The sequence below is a fragment of the Amblyraja radiata genome, chromosome 17 (assembly GCF_010909765.2).
Source record: "Amblyraja radiata isolate CabotCenter1 chromosome 17, sAmbRad1.1.pri, whole genome shotgun sequence".
NCBI classification, from domain to species: Eukaryota; Metazoa; Chordata; class Chondrichthyes; order Rajiformes; family Rajidae; genus Amblyraja; species Amblyraja radiata.
This window is the reverse complement of record NC_045972.1, coordinates 50,958,438-50,970,858: the sequence shown is the minus strand read 5'-3', so window position 1 is coordinate 50,970,858 and position 12,421 is coordinate 50,958,438. Positions and strand designations below refer to the sequence as shown.

Here is a 12,421-nt window from a genome sequence, read left to right as displayed (position 1 = left end):
TCCATCAGTGTGTACGATTGTACTTCATGCCTTATCTTTGGACATTCTCTTTTAAAGTGTCCTTCTTTGTGACAATGATAACACCGGGATGGCCCGGTGCGCCATCCCCCTGATCCTTGTTCTTTATTTCCCGGGGGACCCCAACCTTGGTCCCTCCATTCACCCTTTCCTCTTTCTCTTCTTTGAAAGTTTGGGGTCCCTGGTTCTCGCCCCCCCTCACGGGAGGAGCAGATGCCCTGACCACGGGGGTTCTTTGGGTTGGGTTCCAACGCCACTTATTTCTCAATCCGACAACTCTTCGGATGTCTCAATAAACCAGACGCACACCTCACCACCCCCTCACCCCATCCGTGCAACATCCGCCCCAATGGACTATCAGGCGGAATGTGCGGCTCTTCACCAGTTTGAGCCTTTTTCCCCTGGGCCCTTACTTTGCCTGTTCCGGTTACCCATCCCTGTCAGACCTTTTCCCGTCCAACAGAACCCAATCGCCCGAGTAATACTTAATAGCCAATATTCTTACCCGAGTCCTGTGCACAGAAATTGCTCGATTGATTGATCCCTTTCACCGGATTCCCTCTTGTTTCCAGAGTCTCTTGTCCGAATATCACTCGCTCAAACCGCTGACGGCAAGCAAGGAGATCAGAGACTGCTGAAATCAGCAGGGTGCACCTTCCCTTCCTTTCATGCCTCCGTCAAGCGGCCGGAGTGGCGATCCCGGACGAGCCCCCAACTTGTGAGATATATGGTTTGTGCTCACAATCACTACTCAGAGACTAAATCGTGGAAACAAGAAATGCTTTATTTGCGAGTCTGCAGAATCGGGTGCCTCTCCAAGTTGAGACACACCGAGCTAAGGAAAAACGTCTATTTTTATACAATTCAGTATACAGTCTTTATTGATCGGACGCCTCCCCTTCTGACCCCTTCCAATCAGGGTAACGAGGTTCACAATCTTCCAACCCTCCCCTCCGTGCATCATCAATCATTCCCTCTCCTCCCACATCATACATCGCATGTACATTTAAATTAGGTTCTTTGTCATGAGGGGCGTAAAGTTAATATTCATTTAACCTTTTAAGCATGCGCAGTATCTGTTGGCCTAACCTACTTAATTGCCTTTGACCTAAAGAATAGCTTCTGCGTTGTCAGCTACATTCCTTACCTCATCTCGTTATTCTACAATGTTATCAACAGCTCTGAAGGTCTGACTGTTTGTTCGAATCACAAGGTTGGTGATTCCAGCTACTCGGCCCATCACAAGGTCGGTGACTACAATCACTCGGCCCCTCACAATGGTGGTGGTTTAATCATCTTATCCCTCACAATGCTAACATACTATTTGCTTTCTTCACTGCCTGCTGCACCTGCATGCCTACTTTCAATGACTGGTGTACCATGACACCCAGGTCTCGTTGCATCTCCCCTTTTCCTAATCGGCCACCATTCAGATAACAGTCTACTTTCCTGTTTTTGCCACCAAAGTGGATAACCTCACATTTATCCACATTATACTGCATCTGCCATGCATTTGCCCACTCACCCAACCTATCCAAGTCACCTTGCAGCCTCCTGGCATCCTCCTCACAGCTAACACTGCCCCCCAGCTTCGTGTCATCCGCAAACTTGGAGAGGTTGCATAATAGCTTCATAATGCAGAGCAGGAGAAATGCAGCTTGGACTGGACACGTCCATTCCCAGTGGGATACAGTCAATGTGAGGCCATAAGGAATTGGATTAATTTCACATCAATTTCAACACACCCATCATTGGCCTGAATGGCCTGTTCCCGTGCTGTACTCTGTTGCGTTCTTGGACACTGCCAGGTGTGAAGCAAAATTCACACTGTCAGGACTCTGGGAGCACACAGTATGTTAGAACAGTGTCATGGATTTATGAATAGGCAGACCAATGCCTGTCACTATGCTCAAAACTTCCAGAATATCCCATCACTGAACAGCTAATTCCCTCCCCATTAGCATTGTCTCAGTCACTTCCCCATATATTCATTGTTGTTCTTCACAGAGTGTCGCTGAGCTGGTGGTAAAGGGAAAGCGCAGAGACAGTTCCACACTCTTCCTCAGTCTGGTAATGGAGAAGGGTAACCGTGCCCGGCGGGTGATGTGGGAATCCTTTGTGAAAATGCAGAATGGATTACCAAAGCTGCACAAAATACTGAAAGAAATCCACGAGTAAATACAGTAAATCAACACACTGAACTCATTATCACATTGAAACACTGGAGTTAACAATGTTATTCAAGTCTGGTTTAATGAATACTTGTTGATTTGAACAGGTCCTGATCCACAAGAATACATGAACATCACCAGAGGTTTATCTGAATTACCCTCTCATATGGAAGGTGAGTGTTGAAATGTACAGTTCACACCAATGACGTTAGAATTGATGTAATACTGAAACTGTTCAGAACTTTACAGAATGGGAAATCAGAAGATCAAAGGCTAAGCAATTGTTAGACTGACAGGGGGATTCACTAAGGATTGCTTCTTTGTCTGCAGATTCAGGTTTAGCTTAGTTTAGTGTATTGTCACATGTACTGAGGCACGGTGAAAAGCTTTTGTTGCATGTTATCCAGTCAGCAGAAAGACAATATGGGATTATAATAGTAAGATTAAACAAGAACTTACCAGTTTGAAGTTTGATCTTTATTTTATGAGTTACGATGAGCGATTACGTGAAGAAGGCCGTCAGCCCGCATGTGCATCAACCTTCAAAGCAGCGGTGTGAAATCACAGAATAACAGTTGTTGAACTGAATATAGTAAGATACGAGAGACTTGAAATACCAGCTGATCATTTATGAGGGTTGGGAGCGGTGGGCACGTAATCGCTCATCGTAACTCCTCATAAAATAAAGATCAAACCTCAAACTAGTAACTCGTTTAATCTTACTATTTTACTTCGGAGGCACGTGAGTGACTACGTGAAGATTTTAAAGCTCTGTGATTTAATAGAAACATAGAAACATAGAAAATAGGTGCAGGAGTAGACCATTCGGCCCTTCGAACCTGCACCGCCATTCAATATGATCATGGCTGATCATCCAACTCAGTATCCTGTACCTGCCTTCTCTCCATACCCCCTGATCCCTTTAGCCACAAGGGCCACATCTAACTCCCTCTTAAATATAGCCAATGAACTGGCCTCAACTACCTTCTGTGGCAGAGAATTCCGCAGATTCACCACTCTCTGTGTGAAAAATGTTTTTCTCATCTCGGTCCTAAAGGATTTCCCCTTGATCCTTAACCTGTGACCCCTTGTCCTGGACTTCCCCAACATCGGGAACAATCTTCCTGCATCTAGCCTGTCCAACCCCTTAAGTATTTTGTAAGTTTCTATGAGATCCCCCCTCAATCTTCTAAATTCTAGCGAGTGTCCATGCCGTGAACACGAGTCCACACAACACAACTGCATCAGTTGACCACAGATGATTGAACATTTAAAAAAGCTTTCAGACTTGACATAGATTTATGCATGCTGATGCTTTTAAATGTACAAATAATAATAATAGTAACCCCTATCATCCAGGAGGAAACTATGAAGCAGAACCTAAAATAGTGTGGCAAATACCCCCGGTCTGGCAAAGGGTTAGTTATCAAATGTTGAAAAGGTTCGTTCGTTAGTCCATTCTGCAGCCGCTAGGATGTGGTCCAGTGGAACGTCCATAACCCTTGCTGCTGATGTCATTGCAGCCCTGGTGGAGTGAGATTGAGACTGTCAGTGATCACTCCTGCACAAGCCAGAACCCGTTTTAACCTAGAGCCTTAGAGGCTCTGAACTAGCTATGTTTGTTAGTTACATAAAACCTCATAAAAAGGTATCAGTACAGGTGGTCTGTACTGATACCTTTTTATGAGGTTTTATGTAACTAACAAACATAGCTAGTTCAGAGCCTCTAAGGCTCTAGGTGACCTTAACATACTGTTGTAGATGTGTGACCACACACAACCGAAGGTCCATAGGGTATGCCAACCTTTAGTTTGAAACCTGATGCCCCTGGTCTGCTCTGCTTGCTAAGTCATAAAATAAAATGTTAGTCTACAGATGTAACCATCTTGTCCAGTCGTAGCTTATGCAACGACTGGATCCGTTGTGCTGTAACCAGCGCCATGCGCATAACCTTTTTGTAAGTGAGTTTGACCAAGGACAGGGATGAAGTTGGAGCCCATCGGCAAAGCAGCGTCAGCACAATGTCAACATCCCATATCTCTGAGTCCCTGGGCCTTGGAGATTTTGAGTTGAAGATAAGTTTCATAAATCTGGCTATCAGTGGGTGAGATCCGACAGAGTGATGTCCTGATCCCAGCAATAAGTATGACAATAAGGCACTACTGGCACAAACACTATCCCTCGTAAAATTAGTTTAGAGAGGAATTGCAAAAACATCTGTTATATGTGTCGTATCATAGGTATGTTGGACTGTAAACAGAACACTTTCCACAAATGATATAGGGGATGCACTATTTCTTGGTACTATCTCTCCAGGCCTCAGTGATCATGACCAACGTACGACCAGACAGTCCGAGCCCTAGGTAAAGTCTTCTCAGACTCTGAATCAAAGATTTGATTCGATCATGCAGTGGATGGTCCTCCCTAGTCACGGGGTGAACCAGCAGAATTCTGTGTTTTGGAACAGCCATGAAAAAGGCTCTGTTCTATTCCCAACATGAGTGGGAATAATTGCTGTGTAGGCCAGTCAGGTATTACCAAAATGCCTGAGGCGGAGTCTTGCTGGTTTTTAGCAAGCACTGACTCATGAGGCAGAGTGGAGGGAACGTATAAAATACATTCTTCCCTAGCGTAACGAGAATGCATCTACCGCTACTGCCCCTGGGTCTACACACTTTGATACTGGTGATTGAGTTGAGCTGCGAACAAATCGATATTATCTTTTCGGAGTTATGGAGGTAAATAACGAGACCTACTTACCAGCGTCTCTACTCCAGGTCCCTTACCTTTTCTGGAGTTTCAGCGACATTTCATTTGCAGACTCTGTCCTCATGTTTGTCATTTCCATTAGATCGCTGATGCTGCTGGCCTCCTGGTCGGGCTCGTCCAGCCCAGACCTCTCCCAGGTTGCCCACCTTTTTTGAGGCTGCCGGTCGGAGTCGCTGACTGCACTGTCAGCGACTCGGGTAGCGAACCCGACGGCCAGCGGCTGCCCGCTCTCCCGCGGTCCGTAGCCGGTTCCTCCGCGGTCTGTAAATACTACGCGGGCCGTCCGGATATCGCCCCTATTCAAAGCCCTCGGAAGTCGCTGACTGCACTGTCAGCAACTCGGGCAGCGAACCCGACGGCCAGCGGCTGCCCGCTCTCCCGCGGTCCGTAGCTGGCATCCCCGGTCCATAATCGGTTCCCCGCGGTCTGTCCGGGTTTCGCCACGTATTATAATATCCTGCAGGTGAACTCTGCGAAGAGAGATTCCTGCAACAAAAGGACAACCTGAAAAGTAAGTTTGAAAACTTACCTGTAACCATATAACCATATAACAATTACAGCACGGAAGCAGGCCATCTCGACCCTTCTAGTCCGTGCCGAACACGTATTCTCCCCTAGTCCCATATACCTGCGCTCAGACCATAACCCTCCATTCCTTTCCCGTCCATATAACTATCCAATTTATTTTTAAATGATAAAAACGAACCTGCCTCCACCACCTTCATTGGAAGCTCATTCCACACAGCCACCACTCTCTGAGTAAAGAAGTTCCCCCTCATGTTACCCCTAAACTTCTGTCCCTTAATTCTCAAGTCATGTCCCCTTGTTTGAATCGTCCCTACTCTCAGTGGGAAAAGCTTATCCACGTCAACTCTGTCTATCCCTCTCATCATTTTAAAGACCTCTATCAAGTCCTCCCTTAACCTTCTGCGCTCCAAAGAATAAAGCCCTAACTTGCTCAACCTTTCTCTGTAACTTAGTTGCTGAAAGCCAGGCAACATTCTAGTAAATCTCCTCTGTACTCTCTCTATTTTGTTGACATCCTTCCTATAATTAGGCGACCAAAATTGTACACCATACTCCAGAATTGGCCTCACCAATGCCTTGTACAATTTTAACATTACATCCCAACTTCTATACTCAATGCTCTGATTTATAAAAGCCAGCACACCAAAAGATTTCTTTACCACCCTATCTACATAAGATTCCACTTTCAGGGAACTGTGCACAGTTATTCCAAGATCCCTCTGTTCACCTGCATTCTTCAATTCCCTACCATTTACCATGTACGTCCTATTTTGATTTGTCCTGCCAAGATGTAGCATCTCACACTTATCAGCATTAAACTCCATCTGCCATCTTTCAGCCCACTCTTCCAACCGGCATAAATCTCTCTGTAGACTTTGAAAATCTACTTCATTATCCACAACCCCACCTATCTTAGTATCATCTGCATACTTACTAATCCAATTTACCACACCATCATCCAGATCATTGATGTACATGACAAACAACAGTGGACCCAACACAGATCCCTGTGGCACCCCACTAGTCACTGGCCTCCATCCTGACAAACAACCATCCACCATTACTCTCTGGCATCTCCCATTCAGCCACTGTTGAATCCATCTTGCTACTCCACCATTAATACCCAACCATTGAACCTTCTTAACCAACCTTCCGTGAGGAACCTTGTCAAAGGCCTTACTGAAGTCCATATATACAACATCCACGGCTTTACCCTCATCAATTTCCCGAGTAACCTCTTCAAAAAATTCAAGAAGATTAGTCAAACATGACCTTCCAGGCACAAATCCATGTTGACTGTTCCTAATCAGACCCTGTTTATCCAGATGCTTATATATATTATCTCTAAGTATCCTTTCCATTAATTTGCCCACCACTGACGTCAAACTAACAGGTCTATAATTGCTAGGTTTACTCTTAGACCCCTTTTTAAACAATGGAACAACATGCGCAGTACGCCAAACCTCCGGCACTATTGCCGTTTCTAGGATTTGAAACTTACCGCTGGAGGAGCGACGCGCCGCCAGTCAGTCGTTGCGCAATGCGTTAGACGTAATAACGCGCATGCGGGCTGACGGCCTTCTTCACGTAGTCACTCACGTGACTCCAAAGTAAAATCGAGCCATTTACAGTATAGATAAACTATGAGGGAATAACGTTTAGAGCAAGGTAAAACGAGGAAAGTCTGATCAAGGATAGTCCGAACATAACCAAAAAGGTAGATAACCAAAAAGTCAGCGAATTGATTTACTTGAAGGGTATTGAACTCATTCTTGTAGATTTTAATGTTGAGTTGAGCCATCTAACATGGTGTGCATTATCTGCCTGTTCCCGTGCAAGATGTTCAACAGAAACACAAGGAGACTCTGCGAGCAAAGAATGAAACACTGAGTGTGAACACCATCCTGATGTCGGAGAAGGTTAAGCTTTTCCAGCTGCTTGATCGATACGCTGATCGCTGAATCATCTCCACTGTTCGAGATCGGACACTGGTGGAACATGAGCTGCTGGCAAGAGGCCGGGACCATGAAGAGTGGAGAGAGGAATGTCTCCGGGGAAAACTGGAAAAAATCAGGACAGATGAATTGTTCCACAGCAGCTTTTCCCGGAGTAAATCACAATCTGGGAGTTCAGCAGCCGTGGCTGGCGTCCCGGGGATCGGAAAAACAACAATGGTGCAAAAGATTGTTCATGACTCGGCCACGGGGAAAATATACCCACACTTCCAGTTTGTCTTCAGTTTCAAATTCTGGGATTTGAACACTATTAATTGCAGAGTAACCCTGAGGGAACTGATTCTGGATCAGTATCCTTACTTTGGGAATATGCTAGGAGAGGTCTGGAAGAACCCAGAGGGATTGCTGCTGATATTCGACTGTCTGGATGAATTCAAGGGCACAATCGATTTTGCTGACAGTCGGAGAGACACAGAACCTCAGCACCAGTGCCCAGATCCCGAGTGGTGGTGTGAAGTGTCTGACATTGTGTACAGTTTAATCCAGCACAAGCTGCTCCCAGGGTGTACAGTGCTAGTGATCACCCGCCCCACTGCTTTACATTTACTGGAAAAGGCAGAGATCAGTGTCTGGGCTGAAATCCTGGGATTTGTTGGTGAGGAACGGAAGGAATATTTCACCAGGTATTTTGAAGATTAGTCGGTGGCAGCAGCTGTTTTCAAACATGTGAAGGAGAACGAGATCCTGTACAGCATGAGCTACAACCCCTCCTACTGCTGGATCCTTGTCCTGACACAGGGCCCCTTCTTCACACAAACACACCGGGACCCTCAGCGAGTTCCCAAGACCATCACACAACTACATTGCTACTTTATTTACAACATCCTGAAAAACCACGGCCGTGAGAATGAGAGCCCCCGTGAGGTGTTACTTAGGGTTGGTCAGATGACCTTCGCTAGAGTGGCTGAGAAGAACATTGTGTTCACAGATGGAGATTTGATCAAATACAACCTGCAGCCTTCCCAGTTCCTGTCCGGGTTCCTGATGGAACTTTTGGAGAGAGAGGATTTAGCCCGGAGCGTGGTGTACACCTTCCCGCACCTCACCATCCAAGAGTTTGTAGCCGCACTCGCACACGTCCTGACTCCAGATCCCGGGAATATCATGACACTCCTCATTGGAGCCCATGGCAATTCAGACGGGTGAATTGAAGTATTTCTCCGTTTTGTCGCTGGCCTCTCCTCCGCACGGTCAGCTTGGATCCTGAAGGAGTTTCTGGGTCAATTCTCTCATCAAACAATCTGCCGAGTGAGTGACTGGGTGAAGGAGGAGGTTAAACGCCGGGCTGGAAACACAGGCAGTGAAGCTGGTCAACGGAGGCTCCTGAACACGCTGCACTACCTGTTTGAGTCTCAGAATCCTGTACTGGCTCAGCAGACACTGGGATCTGTGGAAACACTTTCATTCCGTTGACTGGGACTGACCCCGATTGACTGTGCGGTCCTGTCTCATGCCATCAGGCTCTGTGATTCAATCAAGCACCTTGATCTGGATAGCTGCCGCATTCAGTGTGAAGGTCTCCAGCGGCTGGGACCGGCTCTGCACAAGTGTCAGGAATTGAGGTAACTGTCTGTTTGACGCTAGCACTGAACTGTAAAATTGTTTCACTATTTTGTTATTCCACCCAGCACCCCTTCGATGGGCCGAGCGGCCGTCACTGTGCCCGGGGGGGCACCCCTCCTATTTTACCCTCCCTCGGGTCATGCATGTTGCCTGCCCCGCCACCATTCTCTGCAAGGGGAACATTTCCCAGTCGTCGGTCGGGGAATGAGAATAAATGGTGAAAGTCACCAAACACCACAACCACAGAGATTTCAATCAACAACAATCAGTTTTATTCGTCACTTGCACATAAAGTGCAAGTGAAATGAATTTGCCAACAGCGGTACAATGAAAACACACAATACACAATAAAAATGTAACACAAACATCCACCACAGCATTCATCACTGTGGTGGAAGGCACACAATTTGGCCAGCCCTCCTCCAATTTCCCCCTTGGTCGGAACCTCAACCCTCTGCAGTCGCCGCTGCGGGCGTCCAGATGTTCAGATAAGTCCAGGTAAGTCCTGAATCGGTGCCTCCCTACCGGAGACCGCGGCTTCAGGTTGTTGTAGGCCGCAGGCCGGCGGTCGAAGATTTATAGTTCCTACCACGCCGCAGCCAGAAGCACCACAGACCGCAGGGCTCTCCAGGGATCCCCGGCGAGGGACTCCACTCCTGATTGTAAGTCCACGGCGCGTCCGCGGTAGAAGTAGGCCGCGGGCCGGCGGTCGGAGCTCTTCTTCTCTGGGGTCCCCAACGAGGGATCCCAGGCTGCGGGCGCCACGCCAGCTGGAGCTCTGCAGACCATGGCTTCAGGCTGCCGAGGGCCAGCGAACGGAGCGCTCCCCTCTGGCAAGCCCCGGCGAGGGCTCGCCCACTCCACGCCGAGAATCCACGCTGCGCCCGCCGCTGAAGCCCCAGGCGCGTCTCCGGGAAAGGCCGCACCGATCCTCGATGTTAGGCCATGGGGGAGGTAACCTGGAAAAAGTTGCCTCTCCATGGAGGAGGCGACCAAAATGGTTTCCCCCTTGCCCCCCCCCCCCCACCCCCCACACACAACACACAGAGACATTAAAAACATACATTAAAACACAATAAAAAAACTAAAAAAGTAGAAAAAACTGACACACATTCTGCTGGTGTTCAATATTTCTTCAATAATGTGCTGAGGTGTTTCCATAAATATCCGTTTGCGAGAAGTTGTCTATGTCAGCCTCGCCAGGCGGGGTTTGTATCATTTTGTTTCTTACTCTGTCTGTTTGTGTTTAGGCTGGGAGACAACGACCTAGGAGATTACGGAGTGAAACTGATGTCTGCGACTCTGAGGAACCCGGACTGTAAAATACAGAGACTGGGGTAAGTCCCAGACTTTGAGAGATTGTGTTTACACTCACTGGGTGTCTGACACTGAACATTAATATGATCAGTAATTGTGTCACTGATAAACACTGGGGATTTGCACTGTCTCTCTGTGTCACTCACCTCACTCTCTCTCATCTCCAGGCTGCACGGTGTCGGTCTCACAGATTCTGGAGCCGAGGATCTCGCCTCCGCTCTCAGTACAAACCCCTCACTGACGGGGCTGGAGCTGAGACAGAACTCCCTCACTGACCGATGTGTCCCCGCTCTCCGCCGCCTCATACTGACCCACCCGAGACTGGAGCGGATCAAGTGAGTGTTTGTGTTAATGTTTAATGTGATAAAATATCAGGGGATCCATCCATCCATCCGCGGGTTTCTTTGTCCTGTGATTATGTTCTGTAAGTGTTGTTGAAATATTAACCCCAGTCCCTGTTATTGACACCGTTGTTTCATCTGTTTATTTCCTATTTATTCCTTGACTGTTTCAGGCTGGAGAGGAATAAGTTCAGTGCAGACGGACGGAACCAGCTGAAGAGTCTGCAGGGAATCAGAACTGGACTGAGAGTAGACGTGTGAACATCTCTGGTGTAAACGTCACCGCCCTGGGGACTGGAATATTGTTGGCCAATTCCCCGCCCTCCCCTTTAAACGGCCGCCCTCCCTCCCCTTTAAACGGCCGCCCTCCCTCCCCTTTAAACGGCCACGCGCTGGGTTTAAACCCCGACGCTTCCTGGGCAGGGCGGGCGGTGATGTCACAGGCGGCCCTGCTCGCTGTCACATGACCAGGGTACGCGGCGCTGCCCTCCAGTGGGGGACGGCGGAATTGCAGTGGGACCTTCAGGATCCCAGATGTGACTTTATCATCAGCTCCTTCCTTCTGTGGATCGATGGTGACAACAGCAGCAGCAGCAACATTGTTCAAATTGTTCATTCACATAGCAATGTCTGTTACTGCTGTATCGTCTGTAAATCACATGTAAATAGTTAATGACTGTAAATAACATTGAATGTTAGTGGATGTCTAGATGACTAATATTTACAGAACTATAATAATAAACTTTATTTCCGACGCAAGGTCCAGACAAGGGGCAACATTACATAAAAATGCATTGCATATTAAAAATATCATAAAGTACATATAAAATCTTAGTATATCACTTATAAAAGCATCATAAATTATATATTAAAAAAAACACAATACATGAATTAAAATCCAGAATAAAAGAATGGTCAATGTCCTACAACTAGACAATGATATCAGTGCCTCCACAACTGTGATTCGTAGCGTGTAGTGCTAAACCTTATGTTTGACAAGGCCACAATAATTACATTTTTAGAGTCATTTATCCTGCAGATGAATTTATACATATGATTTCTTAGGATAGTTTCTAAAGTTCTGACTCCTGCAGCCACAAACATATTACTGACACTACACCATCTAGGTTTCCTTAGCGGTGTTCTCATGGCATCGTTATATGCCACCTTTAGTCTCTGCAAACTTGTCTTTCCATAGTTCGACCACAGGTGCGCAGTGTAGAGTGGTGTGCAGTATGCTCTAAATAGCGACATCTTCACCACATCTGCACACGCACCAAACTTACGCAATAGAATATTCGCCTGTACATACAGCATGCGTCATTAATATCCTCATCTGTCATTTGTTCTGTAATAATATGCCCTAGATATTTTACCTTATTACAGACACTAAGATTATTGTCAGACAATTTAAAATCAGGAAATTTTAGACATTTATCCTCTTTGGTTCTACAGACCATAACAGCACTCTTACTAGCATTATATTTAATATCATGTTCCACACCATACACAGAATATATAGTAAGGAGCTGCTGGAGACCAGCGCTAGATGGACTAAAGACCACAAGATCATCTGCATACATAATATGGTTCACCAAAATATCACCAATCATGCACCCAGTATTACAGGCTTTCAATTGTTTGGATCATCAATATAAAGATTAAAAAGGACTGGGGAAAAAATCCCCCCTTGTCTAAC

The 12,421-nt window shown here is 46.6% G+C and overlaps 1 protein-coding gene across 1 annotated transcript; it reads left to right on the top strand.

Moving 5' to 3' along the window:
• The first annotated feature begins 9,043 nt into the window (after positions 1-9,043).
• LOC116982907 (NACHT, LRR and PYD domains-containing protein 1-like) lies at positions 9,044-11,089 on the top strand. Its single transcript, XM_033036462.1, has 4 exons — positions 9,044-9,063; positions 10,315-10,401; positions 10,549-10,716; positions 10,896-11,089. The coding sequence occupies exons 2-4, from the start codon at positions 10,355-10,357 to the stop codon at positions 10,981-10,983; spliced, it is 303 nt and encodes a 100-aa protein (XP_032892353.1). The 5' UTR covers positions 9,044-9,063; positions 10,315-10,354; the 3' UTR covers positions 10,984-11,089.
• The last annotated feature ends 1,332 nt before the right edge of the window (positions 11,090-12,421 follow it).

Excerpts from the sequence above, each read along its gene's own strand:
- LOC116982907 (XM_033036462.1), top strand. The coding sequence starts at position 10,355 with ATGTCTGCGACTCTGAGGAACCCGGACTGTAAAATACAGAGACTGGG. Across the intron at positions 10,402-10,548 it reads TGTAAAATACAGAGACTGGG|GCTGCACGGTGTCGGTCTCA; the intron begins GTAAGTCCCAGA and ends TCTCATCTCCAG. Across the intron at positions 10,717-10,895 it reads CCGAGACTGGAGCGGATCAA|GCTGGAGAGGAATAAGTTCA; the intron begins GTGAGTGTTTGT and ends TGACTGTTTCAG.